This window comes from Procambarus clarkii, chromosome 30 (genome assembly GCF_040958095.1).
Source record: "Procambarus clarkii isolate CNS0578487 chromosome 30, FALCON_Pclarkii_2.0, whole genome shotgun sequence".
NCBI classification, from domain to species: Eukaryota; Metazoa; Arthropoda; class Malacostraca; order Decapoda; family Cambaridae; genus Procambarus; species Procambarus clarkii.
This window is the reverse complement of record NC_091179.1, coordinates 27217514-27240113: the sequence shown is the minus strand read 5'-3', so window position 1 is coordinate 27240113 and position 22600 is coordinate 27217514. Positions and strand designations below refer to the sequence as shown.

Genomic DNA, 22600 nt, shown 5'->3' with positions numbered 1-22600 from the left:
GGTGGAAGGAGGACGGCCACGAGGAAACACAACATTTAAGAGTACGTAGCTTGTTACCAGTAACAGACAACCAAGAAGCCTGCCAACGGGTAAGGACTGAGGAATGGATAACCGGGTAAAAGTCGGAATACGGAATGCCTTTACGAGAGATGGGACAAGAGCGGACAGCTTCCTTAGCAGCAGCATCCGCACGCTCATTTAAAGACACGCCAATATGGCTGGGAACCCAACAAAACTCAACCGACTTAAATTTACTGTGAACGAGAAACAGCCAATGCTGGATCTCGACAACTACTGGATGAACTGGATTAAAGCACCCGAGAGCCATGAGGGCACTACGAGAGTCAACAACAACCACAAAGGAAGACTGACAACGAGAAAGCAGGAGACGAAGAGCATAGAGAATAGCATAAAGTTCCGCTGTAAAGATACTAGTCTCCGGAGGCAAGCGACACATATAAGTGCGATCAGGAAAAACAACAGAGTAGCCAACAAACACCGTCCGCTGACTTAGACCCATCGGTGAAGACAGAAACGGAGCGGGAGTGAGAAGAAAAGTGGACGAGGAAAAGGCGTTTTAGAACCGTAGGAGGGGTAAAAGCTTTAGTGATACGAGTCAAGGATGTACAAAACCGCGGAAGAGGGACCCTCCACGGGGGCAAAGAAGGAACAACACGAGGAGAAACATCAGAAATACGAACGGAAAGAGAATCCTGTAGGCGAGATAACCGGACAGAAAGAGGGAGGTGGTGAAGAGGAACAGGAACCGCAGGAGGGGTAAAAGTTAAAGCACGACAGAGGCGAGAGGAAGGATGTTGCAAGGACCGCGCAAGATAGCGAAGACAGTAGCGATCACGGCGGTCCTGGAGAGACAGGAAGCCAGTGTCAACATACAAGCTAAGGACGGGAGTCGAACGAAAGGCACCAGAACTGAGGCGCAACCCAGTATGGTGCAAAGCATCAAGATGGCGAAGAGTAAAAGGAGAAGCAGACGAGTAAGCAGGGCAACCATAATCGAGCTTAGACAGGACGAGAGAGGAATGTAAAGCAAGGAGAGTGCGCCTATCTGCCCCCCAAGAAGTATGGGACAAGACCCGAAGGAGGGTAAGGGCCTTAGAGCACTCAACACGGAGGTAAGAGATATGGGGAGACCAAGACAAACGAGTGTCAAGGAATAACCCCAAAAGCTTCGCGGAATCTTTGTATTCAAGGGGATGACCATAAAGTGACAAAGAGGGACGAAGAACAACCCGTTTCCGCGTAAAAGTCATGGCACAAGTCTTAGAAGTAGAGAACTTGAAGCCATGACCTGTGGCCCAAGACGACACGGCATCAATTGCAAGTTGAAGCCGGCGTTGAAGGAGAGGCGAATCATCACCCTGACAACAAAGGGTAAGATCATCGACATAGAGAGCGGAGAAGACACCAGAAGGAAGAGGAAAGAAGACCATTGAGGGCAACCAGAAAAAGAGTAGTGCTCAGAACACTACCCTGGGGCACACCTTCGTATTGCTGAAAAGAGGGAGAGAGAGCAGTACCAAGGCGCACCCGAAAGGAACGACGAGAGAGGAAGCTGCGGAGAAAGAGAGGGAGATGACCACGAAGGCCAAAAGAATGAAGTTGAGATAGGATATGATAACGCCAAGTGGTGTCGTAAGCCTTTTCTAGGTCAAAAAGGACGGCAACAACGGAGGTCTTCGCAGCAAAAGCAGTACGAATATAGACCTCCAAGTTCACCAGGACATCTGTCGTGCTGCGGCACTTGCGGAAACCAAATTGAGAAGGGGAGAGGAGGTGATGGTGTTCCAGGAACCACATCAGACGAACGTTAACCATACGTTCAAAGAGTTTGCAGACACAACTTGTGAGAGCAATAGGGCGAAAGTCCTTAGGGGAAGTACCCAGAGACCCCGGTTTGCGAACAGAAAGGACAACGGCATCGAGCCAGTCCTCAGGGACTGACGACGACTCCCAGATCCGATTATACAGACTCAGTAAATACTGAGACGTGCTCGGAGGGAGATGGCGAAGCATCTCATAATGAATACCATCGGAGCCCGCCGCCGTAGAACCGCAGAGGGCCACGGCAGAACGAAGTTCAGAGAGAGAGAAGGGATCATTATAGGGAAGCTGAAGATGAGTGCAGAAATCTAAAGGACGAGACTCAAGGACAGGTTTACGAAGAAGGAAAGATTGGGGAAGATGAAGACCAGAGCTAACAGAAGAAAAGTGGGAACCCAGTTCGGAAGCGACCTGCAACGGGTCCGCCACAAGAGTATCATGGAGGTGAAGGACCGGTGAAACATCGGGAACGAACTTACCCGCTATCTTGCGGATACGCTTCCAGATCTGGGCCAGAGGGGTTTCGGACGTAATTGTCGAGACATAAGATGCCCAACATTCACGTTTAGCCGTACGGATGGCCCTACGGGCCACCGCACTCGCTTTCCGAAAGAAAAGAAAAGAATCGGTCGTCTGCCTACGGCGGTGCTTCTTCCAGGCTGCACGCTTACAGCGGACAGCCCGAGCACAGTCCGCATTCCACCAGGGAACGCACTTCCGTGGACCCCGAGAGGAAGAGCGAGGAATAGAGCGGAGGGCAGCGTCGAAGACAGTGTCATGAAAAAGGAGGAGAGCGCGAGAGAGGGGCAGAAGGGAGAGGTCAGAGAGAGTAGCACTGAGGGAAAATAGGGTCCAGTCCGCCTTAGCAAACTGCCACCTAGGGAAAGAGAGGGAAGGGCGAAAAGAGAAAAAGGAAACAAGGATGGGGAAATGATCACTTCCATGGAGGTCATCAAGAACCTGCCATGTGAAATCTAAGTAAAGAGAGGAAGAGCAGAGAGAAAGATCAAGACAAGAAAGGGTGCGAGTTCGAGAGTCCAAATGAGTGGGCTCACCAGAATTCAGAAGAGACAGGGAAGAAGAGAGGAGAAACGGCTCAAGGAGGCGACCCCGGGTATTCGTCAGAACGTCACCCCAAAGAGAATGACGACAATTGAAGTCACCCAGCAGGAGCACAGGCTCCAGCAAGGAGTCCAGGAGGTGTTTCAAATCAGGAAGAGAGAGCGGGACACTCGGGGGGAGATAAATGGAACAAACTGTGTACCATTTCCCCACAAAGATACGAGCAGCAGAACAATGGAGAGGCGAAGGAAAAAGTAAAGGAACAAAGGGAACATCAGCCCGAATCAAGAGAGCAGAAGAATTAGAAGCCCCAGCAATGGCTGGGGGGGGGGGGGAGAGAAAGGAATAGCCACGAAAACGACCAGGACGAGCACCAAGCATTGGCTCCTGGAGACAGACACAAAGGGGCGAAAACCGCGAAATCAGAAGTTGGAGTTCAAGGAAATTGGCGTAATAACCTCGAACGTTCCATTGAAGAATGGACAACGACGAGAAGAGAAAGGACAAAAACAGAGAACAAGGAAGAAACAAAGGCGAAAGAGCAACAGAGCACGTTAAAGAATATCAGGGTCAGCAAAGTCAGGGTTAGGGGGCATGGGTAAACTGAGCAAAGACGGAGGGAAGGAAACGAGAGAACAGATCAGAGGTGGGCGGGCAGGGTCCGGAGGAAGAGGAGGAGGAAGAGGAGGAGACAACGGAGAGGAGCCGTCAAGGACAGCAGCAGGAGGAGGGGGAGTAGAAAGAGGGGAGCGCACCCCAGCAAGAGTAGCAACCGAAAGGGAAGCAGGGTCCAAAGAAACCTCCATAGCAGGAACAGGGGGCGCAAGCACTGAAACGGGAGGGGAAGGAGCAACAGAGCCAGGAGGAGGAGCTGAGGAAGAAAGCGAAGCCTTCTTACCCGCCGGGGAAGAGGAAGGAGAGGAGCCAGGCTTACGCTTCTGACTTAAAGAGACCGGTGTCCCAGCAACTACGTACCGGGCAACGGATTCAAGTGTCTCAACCGGAGAAGCCGAACGAGAGCACACACGACGGCCGGTAGGAGAGCGATGGACATCCGCCCGCACCGACAGGCGGTGGGGAGAGCTGATAGATGGAGGAAGAGGATGGGAAGGAGGACCGAAGGGGGACGAGGAAGAAGACACAGAAGACACGACAGACCAAGTAGAAGGAAGGGGAACCCCAGACAGAGAACCAGGAGGAGGATCCTTCGGGAGAGAACCCGAAGGAACAGAGGAGGGGGCAGTGGGCGCATCAGGGTCCAAGGCCCGGAAACGGTTGAGAGTCTGAGGAAGGCGGGAAGGACGAGGAGAGGAAGAGCGCAACACGCGAGCATAAGAGATATTAGCATAAGGCGGGAGCCGGCGAACCTGGCGCCTCGCCTCAGGAAAAGATAAACGCTCCCGGTGCTTCAGGTTGAGGACGGCTGCCTCAAGCTTGTAATGGACACACGCACGGGAGAAGGTAGGATGGGCCTCACCGCAGTTGAGGCAACGAGCCTGGGGAGAAGTGCACTCCGACTTAGAGTGACCTTCGCCACCACACAAAGGACAGAGAGAGACAGTCCCGGAGCAGCGGAGGGCACCATGCCCAAACCTCCAGCACTTGTTGCAGAGCCGAGGAGAAGGAATGTACTCCTGGACAGAGCACCTGGCACCAGCAAGAATGACAGAGGGTGGAAGGGTCCTACCATCAAAGGTAATCTTCACAACCCGGAGGGGTTGACGGCGACTACCACGAGGGGGACGAGTAAACGTGTCCACCTGGAGAATAGAATGGCCCTGGGCAGCGAGGATATGTCGAATATCGTCGTGGCAGTCGCGCAGGTCCCGAACACCGGTTGCAACATGGGGCGGGAGCAAAATAGTGCCAACACTGGCATTCAACTGAGCGTTTTTCGAGACCCGAACGGGGGTCTCGCCAAGGCAGGACAAGGCAGCCAAGCGGGAAGCAGCATCCTGAGAAGGAGCAGCAACGACACGTGTACCGAGACGAGTGGGGTTGAAAGTAATGGAGGCATCCACGGAATCAATGAGATGTCGATGAAGGGAGAAATCGTCAGGAGGCGCAGAATCAAGAGGGAGGAGATCAAAATATTTGGCCCACGAAGCGGGACCAAACAAGGCTTGATAGGTAGCAGAACTGGAAGGAATCGAGCGAGGGCGGCCGTGACGAGGACGGCGGTGAGAACCCCCAGAGAGGGGTTAAAAGGCGCAGTAGTTACAACTAGAGAAGGAGCCGCGCCAGGGGACGAGGTAGTCACCACTGGGGGCTTGGGGCTCGACCCAACCACAGAGGAGGGAAGGGAGCCAGGGGAAGGAGTCAGAGAGGCCAAAGGAGGAGCAAGGTCGGGGCCCAATGCAGCGGAGGCTACAGAGCCCGGTCTTCCAATACGGACCGACTCGGGGGCTTGGTCGCCCACCCCACGAGCCTGAGAAGGGAAGCCAGAAGCAGCCGAAACAGGGGTTTTCATCGTGACGAAAAGAAAAATTCACTCACGAATGTGCCCCCACACCCACCATGGAGCCACAATTAGAGGCAGGACACCCGACAAGAAGCTATCGCCGATCTTGTCGGGGCCTCCTAGGGGTGCGTCGTGAGTATACACCCCACAAACGCCACCTTAAGAAACCGACAGTCCGTCGAGATCGGGTTCAGTGACGAAGTGGGAATTGACAATAAAAGGTTCCCCTCGCTCTCGACGTCGGGTACTGCAGTTCTACGGGTGCATGAGTATGCCTCCTCAAGCACCCGGGCGTCAAAATAGAAGAAGTCCATGGAAGAACCAGAACGAGCAAAAGGTCGGCAGGAAACGGCAAGCAGATAGGAGAAGAGGGGGGAGAAAAACGAAACAGAAGGAAAAGGAAAAGGTGCCCAGCAGAATTGGAGAGGACGGCAGCAGGAGCACAAGGCTAGAAAAGGACAGAGGACTGTCCGAAGGAGCATCACACCCCGGCAGCCGCCCACGAAGGCCCCACACGGCGACAACGAGCTGAGCGGGGAGGGGGATTTGCCTAATAAGCCAAGTTTTCCCGAATTATTATATTTTCTCTAATTTTTTTCTTATGAAATGATAAAGCTACCCATTTCATTATGTATGAGGGCAATTGTTTTTTATTGGAGATAAAATTAACGTAGATATATGACCGAACCTAACCAACCCTACCTAACCTAATCTAACCTATCTTTATAGGTTAGGTTAGGTAGCCGAAAAAGTTAGGTTAGGTTAGGTAGTTGAAAAACAATTAATTCATGAAAACTTGGCTTATTAGGCAAATCGGGCCATGCATAGTAGGCTGAGAAGTGCGTTCTGGCTACTAGGTACGACATATACACATATATATACACACACATATATACACACACATATATATACACACACATATATACACACATATATATACACACACATATATACATACACACATATATAATATATATACATACATATATACATATATACATACATATATACATACATATATACATACATATATACATACATATATACATACATATATACATACATATATACATACATATATACATACATATATACATACATATATACATACATATATACATATATATATACATATATATATACATATATATATACATACACACATATATACATACATATATACATACATATATACATACATATATACATACATATATACATACATATATACATACATACATACATACATACATACATATATACATACATATATACATACATATATACATACATATACATACATATACATACATATACATACATATACATACATATACATACATATACATACATATACATACATATACATACATATACATACATATATACATATATACATACATACATACATACATATATACATACATATATACATACATACATATACACATACATATACATACATACACATATATATATATATAGTTAGTTGCACCTGGAAAAGGTGTAACAGCAACCTACAAAATGGATTCCGGAACTAAAAAAAAACAAATTACGATGAGAGACTAGAGACGTTAAACATGCCAAAACTAGAAGATAAAAGAAAAAGAGGTGATATGATCACCACCTACAAAATGCTAATAGGAATCAACCAAATTGACAAAGAAGAATTTCTGAAATCAGTAACTTCAGAAACAAGAGGACACAAATCCAAAAAGGAAACAAAGGTGCCAATAAATATTAGAAAGTTTCTTTTGCAGAGTGGTAGCCGTTTGGAACAAGCAAAGTGAGAAGGTGGTGGAGGTCAAAACCGCCAGTAGTTTCAAAGCGTTATATGACAGTGCTGGGAAGACGGGACACCACGAGCATAGCTTTCATCCTGTAACTACACTTATGTAATTACACAAAACTATGAACTGATCTGTCCTGTATTAATTGTAGAAAGCCACAATATTTTTAGTATGTAAAATATATATGAAAAGAATTTTAAAAGCCAAGTATCTAACGTAAATAACAGAACTGCCAGTTTTGAACTTACTGTTGCAAGGTCTTGTCTCTGTAATTAAGTCACTGAAAAAAAACAGCCCTGATTTCTGAAATTAAAAACAAACAGGAATTATAAAAAAAAATTAAATGTTTACTCTACAAATGAACATTTAAACAGCATATACTGTGGCACAAGAATCAATTCTCAATATCCTTTCCACAAAGCATTAAGAGAGAATATATAAAAAAAACTCTCTCTACCACACCTTGCCAAACGCTAACTGAGCAACCACACCAACAGGCCAAACAACTTCAACAAGCCAATCAACTTCTCTAACCTATTCCCTCGAATAATACATCAAATTTTTACGTAAAAATCCCTACATCAAAATATGATACTATAAATCATACTAGGTTGCTAAACAAACAGGCTGTGACGTATTATATTTGTGGGTTCTCGGTTAGGTTAGGGTCGGTAATTTAGAACAATTTCTGTGGGAGGCCCCATCGGCTCCCTGAAGCCGATGGGGGGGGGGGGGTCTTAATCTTACTGACTAAGTGCCATACTATTTGAGTTTCATCAGTCGCATTGTTCTTGTAAGCCAACCGGAGACCACGAGCCAGAACCTGGCCCCCTCAGGGAGGCACAAGAAGCAATGTCCCGTGAACACTTTACAAGTGACAAGCGTTTGTCACTTTAGATGACCTGGGAGACCTGAGCCCTGGAACAGGGAAGGAGGGAATTGGACGCAACACATGATGCACCTCCGGCCTGATCAACCACGCATGAACAACCCAAGGACCCCTCCGAAAAGCAGCAGTCTCATTCTTTGCCAGAAAAGGAGACAGCTGCAACCAAACAAACCTACCAGCAGGACCAAAAGAGCAGAAACCCCTGCGCCGGAGGAGAGCATGAAATTCCCCGACCCGACCCTGAGAAGTCATTGCCAACAGGAAAAGAGCCTTAGAAAAACAGTCCTGAACCAAACGGGCTACAACAACCCGAGTAGAGGAGAGAGAAAGAGAGCACCCGGTCCAAAGACCAGGATGGCTCAGGCGATGCATGAGCAGGCCTGAGTTGAAACAATGCACGAGACAGCTTGCGGAATGGAGCAGAAGTAACACCAATACCAAACCCAAGTAGCTCCGCCAGCGCCGCACAATATGAGGCAACAGTATTCGGCACAAGATGATGGTCCTGGAACAACCACGAAAGGAATGACAAAACAGCCCTATCAGAGACTGAAGTACACCTACACAGTGATGGGAAAAAAACTGAAGGACCAACAGGAAACTTCATACTGAGACGGAGCATGCAGGTGGGAGACCAACAACGAAGCCACCTGCCCCCATACAAGTTATGATAAACCAGAATCAGAAACTCCAAACAGTATGTTCGAGGAGTAGAACGAACCATCCTCGTACCGGGCTGGACCAATCTTTTGAAAGAGGTGGAGCCATGGGAAGACCCTCGGGTTCGGACACCAAGCAAGCAGCACCTGAAATCAAGGCTGGGCCAGCAACCAAGAAGCAATAAGGACAACTCTCCCCTTTTAAGTCTCCAAGCGAGCTAGGACCTGGGGTACCAGCAGAACTGGGAAGACAAGGTACAGGTAACCCCACCTCGCCTAGTCCTGCCTGAAGGCATCGACCACGACGGCCTCGCAGTCGGGGAAGGGCGTCACATATACCGGAAGATGCCTCACCACGCCGACGCAGAGAGGTCCACTTCCGGAGGCCAGAACGTCCGGCAGAGCCAAATGAATGAGTCGCCATCAACCATCCACTCCATGGAAAGGGGAATGAAGTGGGACAGGCCGTCTGTCAAGACATTAGGACACCAATGTCCAATGCCAGGAGAGAGAAACCCTGAGAACTCAGCGGATGAGTCACTTGAAGGGAGCAACCCTAAAGAGCCAAGGACCTCATCGAACTTCTGTAGTTCAGGCAATGAACCAGCGATGAACAGTCCGAATGAAGCCGGATCGTCGATCCACGGGTGACCTGAATCTTATGGAGCGACATCCACATAGCCGCAAACTCCCGCACCGTGCTGCGACCCTGACGGAGGAACAGACCCCACCCGCCTGGCTTGGCGAGCACTGGTCACAAAGCCCCTGCCAAGAGATGACACATCCATGAACACATCAAGTGAGGGCTCGGGTAGGTGTCAAGGCACTGAACAACGTAAAACCCGAAGAGGAAGCAGGCGATGCAGCAACCAACGCAAAGACTCCTGAGGCCGAACCAAGCAGTCGCTGGAGAGGGGAAAGAAATGTCCCCCAAAGGAAAAAACAGCAAACGAAGCAATACCCGACCCGGCAGGTAGACCATCATGGCAAAGTTCAGGCTCCTGCACAAACCCTCGAGCAACTCCTGCATGACCCAGGAGCCCCTCAGGAACAGGCGTAGGTGGGAACACAGGCGAAGCAGAGCCATTGGAGGAAGAGACGAGGAAGAGACAAGGAAGCGGTCCGAACGTCCCACACAAGACAGCCAAGACTGAACCCGAGAGGGAACCAGATGGGTCTTTCGCCAGTTCACCAAGAACCCGAACTGGCGAGCTGGGAAAGAACCAAATCCCTGGCGAGCAGACGCACGGACTGACTGGGAGCCCAAACCAGCCGTTCATCAAGGTAGGCCAGAACCCAAACACCTAATAGACGTAGGCAGGCCACCACTACTCGAGTAAGGCGTGTGAAAATGCAAAGTGCGAGATTCAAGCTGAATGGAAGGCAATGAAAGCGATAACCTCGACGCCCCACAACAAAGCCGAGCCAGTCCCTGAACCTCTGATGAATTGGGACATACCAATATGCGTCCTTGAGGTCCAGGGACACCATCCAAGTGTCCGGCTTCAACAGAAGACGGACCTGGGACAGGGTAGTCATCCGAAAGGAGGGGGCCATAAACCCATTCAGAAGGGACAAGTCCAGAATGAACCTAAGGTCCGCACAGTCCCATTTCGGAACCGAAAACAGACGAGAAACCCACCTAAGGGACGAGATCGTTTCGACCACGTCTAAGCAAACCCACTCCAAGATGACCCGACAGCACAGTAGAAGAGGCCTGCCCTGCCAGCCCCAAATCCCCTGAAGGAGAGGCCACCCAACGCCACTGCAGGCCACACGAAATGACCCGAAAAGCCCACAAATCGTGGTACCAGGCTTGAGCAAACAGAGCAAGTCTCCCCCCAACCGTCTCGTTAATGGGACAAACTGAGTAAAGGCTGATGCACCATACGAGCAACTAAACGGCACACAGGGCGATCCCTGCGCCGAACAGCAACAGATGGCATCGAAGGCTGCGCTGGCACCGAATCTGACACCACTGGCCCACCACGACGGGAAGAACCCTGAGCCGTGGCACGATCCCACCGGGAAGGCTCTCCACTAGCCCCCCCCCCCCCTCGGAGGACTAGCAAATCCGATATAGGACAGAACCTAGCCAAAGCTGCCTGCAGATACTGCACAACCACAGACTCTGCAAAGAGCAATGGATAAAAAGGTGAAACAGTCTAAAAGCCAGAGCCCAAGCTGATTCCAAGGAAGAAGCGAGCACTACCTGCCAACACGCACAACAGAAGGGGGAAGACTACAAGGGGCGGACGGAACCAAAGTCGAAGCAACTCCCACCCTCAAGTCCAGGTCCCTAAAACAAAAATGGGGCAGTCTCTGGGCATCCTGGGAAGCAACCAACCTATCGTGTTGCAGTAACCTGAACCCTCATATCATGATTAGTAGATTGGGTGAACTGGAGCACGTACAAACAACAAACGTTGCACAACTCCGGGTCAAAAGAATCGCCGACCCTACAGGCAGCACGGCGGAGGCCCGACCGGTGACTGTCTCCTCGAGACAAGAGGACAGAGCAACCATCAACCTTGCACGAAGTGAGAGGGGAACTCTAGGTTTGCATCCATCGAACCAGGGAGCCCCCATCGGGTTTCCCAGGGCCCTTAGCTTTGGTAACACGCTAAGGAAAGCCCAGGCAGTGTACTGGTAACCGGAACCCAAGACTACCAAGCAAACTTCTAAAAGCTGAACCCCCAGGACGTGTCCACTCACGGGGGCATAGCATGGAATACCACCAAGAACACGTATGCAGAAACAGATACCCTAAATATAGATAGGGGGCAACCAACCAAAAGCAGACCCCCTATCCCCACCAGGCAGGAAAAAGCAAAGCAAAAGAAAAACCATGCAAGAGGACAACGTGCCCAGGCGGAACAGAACCGGCCATTATAAGAGGCAATAACTAGTTGTGCAGTACCCCATGCCCCTACCAATGACGACAGCTACCTCCTACCCAGAGGCAAACAAGGGCAACAAAAACCCCCAGCCGACTCCTAGGGCGGCCAAGTACCTTACATCCCATCGACATCTGCGGACAATGACATCCACTCAAACACAGCTACCGTTTCCCGATAAACGTCGTTTGAACTGATGTTGGAAAAACTCCTAAATAACTTCTTAGCACGCCTTACCAAAGTCACTTCCCAGGCTGATTTGCCACAAACCCCAACCAGCGGCACCAGGAATAAGAAATCCTCAGCCGTAAAACTTCCCACCGACCTTGCACTTTGACTGAAATATCATATAAACCACATTCTCCCACGACACACACACACCCAGATATTCAACAAGGTGTATTACTGACACGTCAAAGAAGAACGATGTAATCACATCCCAGACGTAAAACAAATATGACAATATAACCCTTCAACTAACCTACTCCAACCAAACTTAACCTACCCTACACCAACCAAACCTAACCTAACCTACTCCACCCCAACCTAAAATTATAAACATTAACCTCATGTTGCTTAATGTACTCTAACTCTCTACCGTAATCTACCCTAACTTATCTGAACTAACTCCCAAACATACATACTCACAATCTGTCTCTTTACTAATCCACACTTTTCATAAAACAGCAACATTTGGATACCACCATTAACACCACCCCTCATCTTTGCCATCCTAAGTCCATTATCTACTTGTATGTTTATTTTCTTATTATTCTGACAAATAGAAGACATCAATAACTTCCAACATCTGCCAAATTCTGAACACTGATGCTCCACCGAAAGTGCCGCATCTATCAACATCACCACTCGTGCAGTCATTGGAGGAAAAACATTCATGCAAACTGCACGCATTACAAAGAAGATAATAGCAAGCCGACTTGTGGGATTTGGCCCCAAGGGCAGTGCTTACCGGGCACCTAGGGAAGGAAACCTTAGGCGCATGCAGCCCGAGTACAGTAGAATATTAGTCCTGGCTCATACACCACCTGTAGAGACAGACCCCGTCACAAGGCACAGAAACAAACTAAATCAGGAGCCAGAGGCACAAGACCATGCCGGTAACATATTAGCCAAGAAATGAAGGATAGATCATTGGCATGAAGGTCTGGGGCTACCCCTTTCTCCCAGGGAGGGGGTGGGGGTTGTGCAGACAGCGGGACGGCAACGTGATGTTATGCTCATTTGGTAATTTTCGTTTGGGGGCTTTCGGTAGCAATAGTTTCACCAGAATAGGGGTTTGTTTTGGGGCGCCTACCTTTCTGGGTACCAGACCCGGTTGATGGCAGACATAGTATGCTCCCAACCACACAGGGATTTCCATAGGCCATGGCTCCTCGTGCCCCTCTCAGGGGGCCAGGTTCTGGATCGTGGTCCCCGATAGGCAAAACTCTATGCACATTGACCGATGCCAGAAAGCTAATATATCCATATCAGCCTGGATAGCGACGGGGACCCGACATGATGTTTACCATACATTTGGTAATGTATGGTAAGTAACTCATACATACCCACTCATTTCGTGAGTAAAGTTTATTTTTTTATTTTGTCATTGTTTTTCATTTCGTTAATTGTTTTTCTTTTATTTCAGTGATAAGAACATCAGATCATTTGATGTTCCCAATTTCCTGGTGGGAACATCAGATAATTTGGGAATGCATCGAACAAGGGAGGGGGTAATGGTGGGAAGGACGAGGGGACGGGGGAGTTGGGGATGGTAGGTACGAGGGGACACGGGAATGGAGAATAATGGGAAGGATAAGGGAACACGAGAGTGGGGAATGGTGCAGAGGATAAGGGAACAGGGGAGGGGGGGAGGGAATGGTAGGGAGGACGAGGGGATGTGGGAGTGGGAGATGGTGGAAAGGACAAAGGGACGGTGGAGTGGGGAATGGTTGGGAGGATGAGGGGATGGTGGAGTGGAGGATGGTGGGGAGCACATAGGGATGGATGAGGGAGGAACGGGGAAGTGAGGAATGAATGGGAGGAGGAAGGGACAGGGGAGTGAGGAATGGTTGGGAGGACGAGGGGATGGGGGGGGGAGGGGAATGGTGAGGAGGACTGGCAGACAGGTGAAAGGTTGCTGTGGCTCTGTGATGCACACGCGTTGCTGAGCCACAGCAACGCGTGGCCGGGTACAACTAGTTATATATAAGTATCTACATGTTTTATTCGCCATAACTGTACAACTAAGCTGGTATGGTATCCAAACAAAAAATTGCATTCCAAGAGACACAGGAGCCAGCAGATGATGCCACCTCCCTCACCAGAATGGCTCCTCCCAATATACTTTTTGCTGTTATTTGACTATATTCACAAGTAAGTATCTTGTGAATATATAAGTATCTAGATTTGTGTTCACCATCGCGAACCACTAAGCTGGTTGGGGAGTGCAAACAATAACAAGTTGCGACACAGTCAGCAGACGCTATCTCCCTCAGCATTACTCCTCCCACTATACTAATCACAGCGCTAATTATCAAAACAATCCTGCTATTATCAGAATCCTTTTTTTTATCAGATTCAGGAGTCTTCTGTAATACTATCATCGCTAAATAACACCAGTTACGTATATATTTTGACATTCTTAGACGATGCTGTGGTCACAAGCTGAACAGCAGGGCCCTTAGCTCATGCTCGTGTGCCAGCCTTTGTTGCACACTCAGTACCGAGGCTCTTATACCCAGGAATGTTGCACACGATTTAAAAAATAATGGCGTCTGTTTACAAGAGTCCTGAGGAAGCTAATGTGAACCTTGAGCAGCCAGAGGACTCTTAAATCTTGCACGGTACTCCAACACAGCTATAGCTGTGGTGCACAATTCTGCGCCAGTTACACACCCCAGCTATTTATGTGTTGCACAGTTTAAGGGTTAAAGTTAAGAAATTTAATAACAGCTGATGTTTGTCAAGCTTGGGTCTAAATCATTTATATCTTTGCTATAAAAAGAAATATATAATTACCATCAAGAGTATGTGTTTACACTTAAACTAAACAGTAACAACAAGGAAGGTTACAATATAATCTCACATCAAATATTTTAAGGGCATCCACGTAGTTGGTGAAATATTTTTCAAACCACAATGACCGCTTCACTCTAGAAGAGTCATCAGTTGGAAGATTGTCGGAGTCTCCTTCAGAAAGGAATGGCACTAGTCGAGGTCTGATAGGGTCAGGCAGGCTAGAAGAACCTGGCAAAGAAGAAAATTACAAAATTCTCAAGCTATTGGTCCTAAATAAACAAAAAAAAGACATCTTTGATCATAAAGCAATCAAGGTGACGAATTCCCAGTTTCAATAGTATCTTCTTTTATGAAGATAAGCATTACAAGTCGATATAGAGTACCACAATCAAATTATTGCCCAATAATCTGTATGAAAATTAATAACTCTTCAATTTCAAGAATATTTTTTTTTAAACATACATTTAGACTAATTTTTAAGTAGATGCAAAAGAGGTACTCACATGTGTGTGAAAATTTCATTATCAAGTTATCATCAGTAGTAAAATATAATAATACACGATTTCAAAAACGGTCACAAAGGTTCCTCTCAACCTAATTTCAAAGGGAACTTTCAAATTCTAAGTATACATGAGTAACTAATTATCAAAAGAGTATGCCAAGTGTGAAAGACTATTTAGGACTGCCTTTTCCAGTCCTAAATAGTCCTGAAAACACCACTTAGCTGAAGGCAGGAAACAGGTGTGGGAAATATTTCCCACAAATAGGCATAAATAACCGAATATTAAATTTATCTAATAATAAATATCCGAGGAATTATCCTCTGTTATATAATAATTTTAACTAAAATGCGTAATACGGCCAGATTCTTCCTACTAGAGTCTAATGCCATATTTCTGCCAGAACCTTCCTACTCTAATACGAGACCAGTGAGTAGCTAAAATAATTCTTAAATATCGTTAACCTCCGAGCTGCCCCGCGTTTATTGTGACATTCTGGTGGTGCGCGGAAAATAAAGGTTCAGAAGATTATTTTAAATTTAAATCTAAAACCATTTTTCTCCTTCCGAGTACCAGCAGCTCAGGGATTTATTAAAACAGTCTCTAGACCTTTTTGCCTTTGATGAAGGGAAGTTAGGATTTCTCCCAGAGGTAGTCCATACCATACCCAAAGGAGATAGTATACCAGTGTAGACTAGACAATGGAGATTATTAAACGTTTGGAAGTTTCGGGTAAAGGAAAAGCGCAAGTCTATGCTTGCTAAGTAAGTAAGTAATTATCAAAAGAAGGCACCAAACCGGGAAGGCTATGAAGCACCAACAAATGTGCAGAATAATCAGAGGGCGCTAAATATCATCAAGGATGCCAATACGGGAACAAAAACGCATAAGGCGAACGATATCAAAAGTATCCGAGTCACCAAGAATTCTATTGAGGGACAGGTGACCGCGAGGGGCGGTCGGAAAGCAAGACACACGCTCGTCCTGGAAGTCAGGACATTCAAGAAGGACATGCACGACCGTAAGAGGAACAATGCAACTAGACAATAAGGAGCAGGGCGGTGCTCCAAGTGACCATGGGTTAAGCGAGTATGGCCAATACGCAACCTCGCCAGAGCCGTTTCCCAACGCCGGTTACGGTGGTAGGAGGACGGCCACGAGGAAACACAACATTTAAGAGTACGTAGTTTGTTACCAGTAACAGACGACCAAGAAGCCTGCCAACGGGTAAGGACGGAGGAATGGATAACCGGGTAAAAGTCGGAATATGGAATACCTTTACGAGAGATGGGACAAGAGCGGACAGCTTCCTTGGCGGCAGCATCCGCACGCTCATTTAAAGACACACCAATATGGCTGGGAACCCAACAAAACTCAACCGACTTAAATTTACTGTGAACAAGAAACAGCCAATGCTGGATCTCGACAACTACTGGATGAACCAGATTAAAGGACCCGAGAGCCATGAGGGCACTACGAGAGTCAACAACTACTACAAAGGAAGACTGACAACGAGAAAGCAGAAGACGAAGAGCATAGAGAATAGCATAAAGCTCTGCTGTAAAGATGCTAGTCTCCGGAGGTAAGCGACACATGTAAGTGCGATCAGGAAAAACAACAGTAGCCAACACCATCCGCAGACTTAGACCCATCGGTGAAGACAGAAACGGAGCGGGAGTGAGAAGAAAAGTGCTCGAGGAAAAGGCGTTTTAGAACTGTAGGAGAGGTAAAAGCTTTAGTGATACGGATCAAGGATGTGCAAAACCGCGGAAGAGGGACTCCACGGGGGCAAAGAAGGAACACGAGGAGAAACATCAGAAATACGAACGGAAAGAGAATCCTGTAGGCGAGATAACCGGACAGAAAGAGGGAGGTGGTGAAGAGGAACAGGAACCGCAGGAGGGGTAAAAGTTAAAGCACGACAGAGGCGAGAGGAAGGATGTTGTAAGGACCGCGCAAGATAGCGAAGACAGTAGCGATCACGGCGGTCCTGGAGAGACAGGAAGCCAGTGTCAACATACAAGCTAAGGATGGGAGTCGAACGAAAGGCACGAGAACTGAGGCGCAACCCATTATACTTGCTAAGAACATTATTCAGTACATAGTCCTTGGTTAAACCTTTTTGCTCTTGTACATATGCCAGATAAGTCGTACAAATTTTGTTTTGATTACCATAAAGTAAATGAACAGACAGTTGCAGATTCTTATCCTCTTCCTTTCACTCAAGAGATTCTTGATAGTTTTGGCCAGTCTAAATATTTCACTACCTTAGATGCCAAAGCAGCTTATTGGGCAATTCTTGTTGCACCCAAGAACATACAGAACACTGCTTTTAGTGATCGGGTATATTTATTTGAATTTTTCAGGATGCACTTTGGGCTAAAAACTGCCCCCATCCACTTTCCAGAGGGCAATTAATTTCATTTCAAGTTCCATCCTCGGTAAGTAAGTAATTATCAAAAGAAGGCACCAAACTGGGAAGGCTATGTAACGTGAAATCTAAGTAAAGAGAACACGAGCAAAGAAAAAGATCAAGACAGGAAAGGGTGCGAGTCCGAGAGTCCAAATGCGTGGGTTCACCAGAATTCAGAAGAAACAGGGAAGAAGAGAGGATAACGGCTCAAGAAGGCGACCCCGGGTGTTCGTCAGAACATCACCCCAAAGGGAATGACGACAATTGAAATCACCCAGCAGGAGCACAGGCTCCTGCAAGGAGTCCAGTAGGTGTTTCAGATCGGGAAGAGAAAATAGGACACTCGGGGGGAAGATAAATGGAACAAACTGTGTACCATTTCCCCACAAAGATACGAGCAGCAGAACAATGGAGAGGCGAAGGAAAAAGTAAGGGGACAAAGGGAACATCAGAGCGAATCAAGAGAGCAGAAGAATTAGGAGCCCCAGCAACAACTGGGGGGGAGGGGGAGGGAGAGGAATATCCACGAAAGCGACCAGGACGAGCACCATGCATCGGCTCCTGGAGACAGACAAAGGGGCGAAAACCGCAGAATCAGTAGTTGGAGTTAAAGGAAATTGGCGTAATAACCTCGATCGTTCCATTGAAGAATAGACATCGACGAGAAGAGAAAGGACAACAACAGAACAAGGAAGAAACAAAGGTGAAAGAGCAACATAGCACATTAAAGAAGATCAGGGTCGGGATCAGGGTCAGCAAAGTCTGTATGGTCAGCAAAGGGGTATGAGTAAACTGAGCAAAGACGGAGGGAAGGAAGCGAGAGAACAGACCAGAGGTGAACGGGCGGGGTCCAGAGGAGACAACCGAGAAAAGCAGTCAAGGACAGCAGCAGGAAGAGAGGAAATAGAAAGAGGGGAGCGCAGCCCAGCAAGGGCATCAACCGAGAGGGAAGCAGGGGCCAAAGAAACCTCCATAGCAGGAACAGGAGGCGCAACCACCGAAATGGGAGGGGAAGGAGCGATAGAGTCAGTAGTAGGGGCCGAGGAAGAAAGCGAAGCCTTCTTACCTGCTGGGGAGGAGGAAGGAGAGGAGCCAGGCTTACGCTTCTGGCTTAAAGAGACCGGCATCCCAGCAACTACGTACCGGGCAACGGATTACAGTGTCTTAACAGGAGAAGCTGGACGAGAGCACACACGACGGCCGTTAGGAGTGCGATGGACATCAGCCCGCACTGACAGGCGGCAGGGAGAGCCAAGAGACTGAGAAGAAGGACGGGAAGGAAGATCAGAGGGAGACGAGGAAGAAGACACAGGAGACATGACAGACCGGGTAGAAAGAAGGGGAACCCCAGACAGAGGACCAGGAGGGGGACCTTGCAGGACAGAACTCAAAGGAACAGAGGAGGGGGCAGTGGGTGTATCAGGGTCCAAGGCCCGGAAACGGTTGCGAGTCTGACGAAAGTGGGAAGGAGGAGGAGAGGACGAGCGCAACACGCGAGCATAAGAGACATTAGCATAAGGCGGGAGCCGGCGAACCTGGCACCTCACCTCAGGAAAAGATAAACGCTCCCGGTGCTTCAAGTTGAGGACGGCTACCTCAAGTTCATAGTGGATACAGGCATGGGAGAAGGTAGGATGGGCCTCTGAACTCTGCAGAGTTCAGAGTTCAGAGTTGAACTCTTCTCTGAGCAAGAACTCTGCGATTGATGACCCCAGGTAGTATGGCACTTAATAAGCTAGCTTCAAAGAGCCACCAGAAAACACCACATGGGACAGATTTTGCCGCGATGAACTTCAATAAAATTATAAGCCTTAGTGATTCAAGTTACAAATTATATATGATCAAGGGTATCAACATTACAGACTTGTGATAACTATGTAGACGTTTTGTTAATGTAGAAAAATTATAAATGCTGATATTATAATATCAGCATAGTTATTTGCTACACCGCATTATTTAAAATAAATATGAATGCAAAATTATAGCTCAGATAGAATCCGAGTTATAAATAATTGTTACTGAATAAATATGATGAAACAAGTTTGTTGACTGATAAAAGTATTTAGTATTTCATTCAGACATTGGAAATTACTGTCTCACCTGCATCATTTTTCTCAAATTGTTTTTTACAGAAAGCTTTGTCATCAGACTGAGGATTATCTTGCTCCTTAACCATGAATTCCTCTACAAGTTCAAAAACTTTGTCTACGGTAAGATCATCATCTTGAGATGACAGCAACTCCACACTCTTGTCTACTACACCTGATGGAAGAAAGGGAGAAATTATCAACAAAAACATACATAATGTAACCTTTATATACAAACTTAAAGACTGTTGTCCACTGGAGCGGATGTCCTGTTTCAGTTCGTGTTGTGTTGAATTTTCTTTTTTGGCTTTTCAGGACAGGCATCTTATGCCGGATATTATCACCTCGTATCGTTCGGCGCTGGCGGAGCCGCTCCAGTTTGCGTTGGGGTGGATGTCACTTCTGCTCCGTTTTCAAGCTTTCACGTGCGCTATTCCACCTCCGGTCTGCTCATGTGCCGCCCGAGGCATCCTGATCTTTGGACCGGGTGTTCTCTTTTCCTCTCTCTTCCCGTCGATTTGCAGTGTCCCTTTGGGTCAGTGATTGTTTCCTCAAGGCTTTGTTTTTGTTGGCTTTGGCTATTGGGGATCAGGTCGGGGAGCTTCATGCTCTCCTCCAGCGTAGAGGCTTCTCTTTTTGTCCAGGTGGACGTTTTGTTTTACTGCAGCAGTCTCCTTTTCTGGTGAAGAATGAGACGGCGGGTTTCTGGAGGGGTCCTTGGGTTATTGATGCATGGTTAGTCAGGCCAGGGGTGTATCATGTGTTGTGTCTGGTTGCAGCGTTACGTCGTTAAATGCACGCCTCGGCTTCTGTGTCTGGGGACGGGTTGTGGGTTGACCTGGAATCTTTCATTCCCTGTTCCAGGGCTCGGGTCTCTCAGGTCGTCCGCAGGGTTATTAAATCTAGCCATCTTGCAGTCTACCCTTGCGCCCATGATGTTCGGAAATTCGCAACTTTGGCTGCTGTATTTGGTAATATGTCTGACTTTCGGGAGTGGGGGTTTTGGAGATCAAACAATGTCCTGGCTGCCCGTTATCTTGTTAATATGCCGGGCCCTCAGCGGTCTTGTGTTGCCTTGGGTCAGCGGCTGAAGCCAGTTGTCTCGTCCTCACGAGTTGTGCGGTGCTGCCGCCTCTCGGGTACGTCCCTGTCTTTCCTGCTCTTTGGATAGCTTGCTCCAGGGAGTCAACAGGGCTCCCCACAGAAAACCAGCATTGAATGTAATGAAACATTTTCTGGGTAGAGCCACGGAGGCTCCCTGGCACCCTCCCTCCCTCCAGCCGGCTGTTTTTGTTTCGTTTAGTCAGTCTCCAAACTAGTAGTCCGGCGGCCGGCTCGGTGTGCCGGGGCTTTCCCCCCCCCCCCCCCTAGGGGGAGGCCCTGGTCTGTTCGGTCTCGGGTTGCAATTTTCCTACCAATTGGGGTCTATTTTGGGATGCCTACCTTTCTGGGTGTCTAACCCCGGTTGATGGTAGATATGAAACTTTCATGCAAGGGAGTTTCATAGGCTATTGCTCCCCGAGTCTGAGGGGACCATGTTCTGGCTAGTGGTCCCCGGTAGGCATGACAACTCCATATGACATAAGCCCCATACTAATACTGTATAAGCTAATATCAGTCCAATAGCTCCAGGGAGCTGATGGGGCGCTCAACAGAGCAGTAGGAATTCTTTGGCCTTAAGCCACGTACTGGAAATTGTTAGGTTATTCAGCGCCATGTATTCCCCAAAGCACAATCCATCAAATGTTTTATTTGCTATACAGATGCCCCTGTACACCAAAATACACGGACGAACAATGAAGGAATGATGTCCAATCATGCCACTGACCATCCGTCAGTGTGCCAGCCAATGGCACCCATAGGTGAGGGGAGTGGAACTACCAGGCATCTCTAGCTATCTGTATAGATTTAAATTTAAAACCAGCAATAACCTGTCACAAGACAAATTCTCAGATTTTGATCAGAAGCTAATTTCTCTTATTTGGTATATAATGCCAATTTAAGAACTAAAACATCAAAACTAGGAACACATTCAAAAATTTAATCAAATATAGTTAATAGTTCCAATGACAAAAAATAATTATCTTTATTGCAAAGCATTCTACGGCATCAGCTGCAGGTGTGAGTACCCACTAGCATTAGGGCATGTATCTATAAAGGTTGATCCAGATTTAATTATTTGTTTTCCGGATCTCTCTCGGTAGATTTACCTAAACCCTATTTAAAATTGTATAATATTCTCCACCAGGGGTTACATGACAGAACACCAAAAAAAAAAAAACTTTTATTTTAAGTTTCAAACTGATGCTATAAGGACACCACAAATTACAAAAATGAAAATCCTGTAAAAGCAATAAAACAAGATGGCCCTGCCAGCTGGACCAAATTTATAGAAGGTATGCTGGTAAGCCATTTTAAAATTGATCAAAGTTAATGTCAATGAATTTTAAGCTTAAAATTCTTATACGAAAGTTTTCCTTACCAAGACTGCAGAGAGACTCAGGTTCTGCAGACAGATTGAGATCAACTTGCTCTCCAGGTTGGGCCTTGGACCGCGACCATGCCAAGTTGACTTTGTTACTAAAACACTTCTCTATCTTCAGCTCCTGAGTGTCAGACACGACCTCCCCGTCATCACGGCTGTACCACACTACCAACTGTGAAGAGACCAGGGGTAAATACTGCATCATCAACGAGCAATCTTTGCATAATCAAGGTGGTCATGGATGCAATTAAGAAGAATAAATTAGTGAAATATCTAGAATTATTGTATACACTATATTGTAATGTTTTTCCACTTAATAGCCGAAGAAATGGAGGAGGACATGCAGCAGCCTAACCTCCAACACCTGCCCAGCCTCTCAACCTTTATCCCACTCTGCCTCATAACCTACAAGGCCCACCCAGCTTCTCAACCCCCGAGCACCCGACCAACTGTCAACACTCTACCAGTGTCTCCGCCTCCAATGACCCGTCCAG

The 22600-nt window shown here is 47.5% G+C and overlaps 1 protein-coding gene across 2 annotated transcripts in view; it reads right to left on the bottom strand.

Moving 5' to 3' along the window:
- The window catches only part of LOC123765536 (alpha-1-macroglobulin), a 251748-nt gene that overhangs the window by 135293 nt on the left and 93855 nt on the right, over positions 1-22600 (bottom strand). For both annotated transcript variants that reach the window (XM_069334071.1, XM_069334070.1), the window contains exons 11-14: positions 22104-22278; positions 19635-19796; positions 14689-14849; positions 7404-7458 (exon numbers count right to left, since the gene is read on the bottom strand). In XM_069334071.1, the coding sequence (XP_069190172.1) occupies positions 7404-7458; positions 14689-14849; positions 19635-19796; positions 22104-22278 (553 nt within the window). The remainder of the gene's footprint in view (positions 1-7403; positions 7459-14688; positions 14850-19634; positions 19797-22103; positions 22279-22600) is intronic.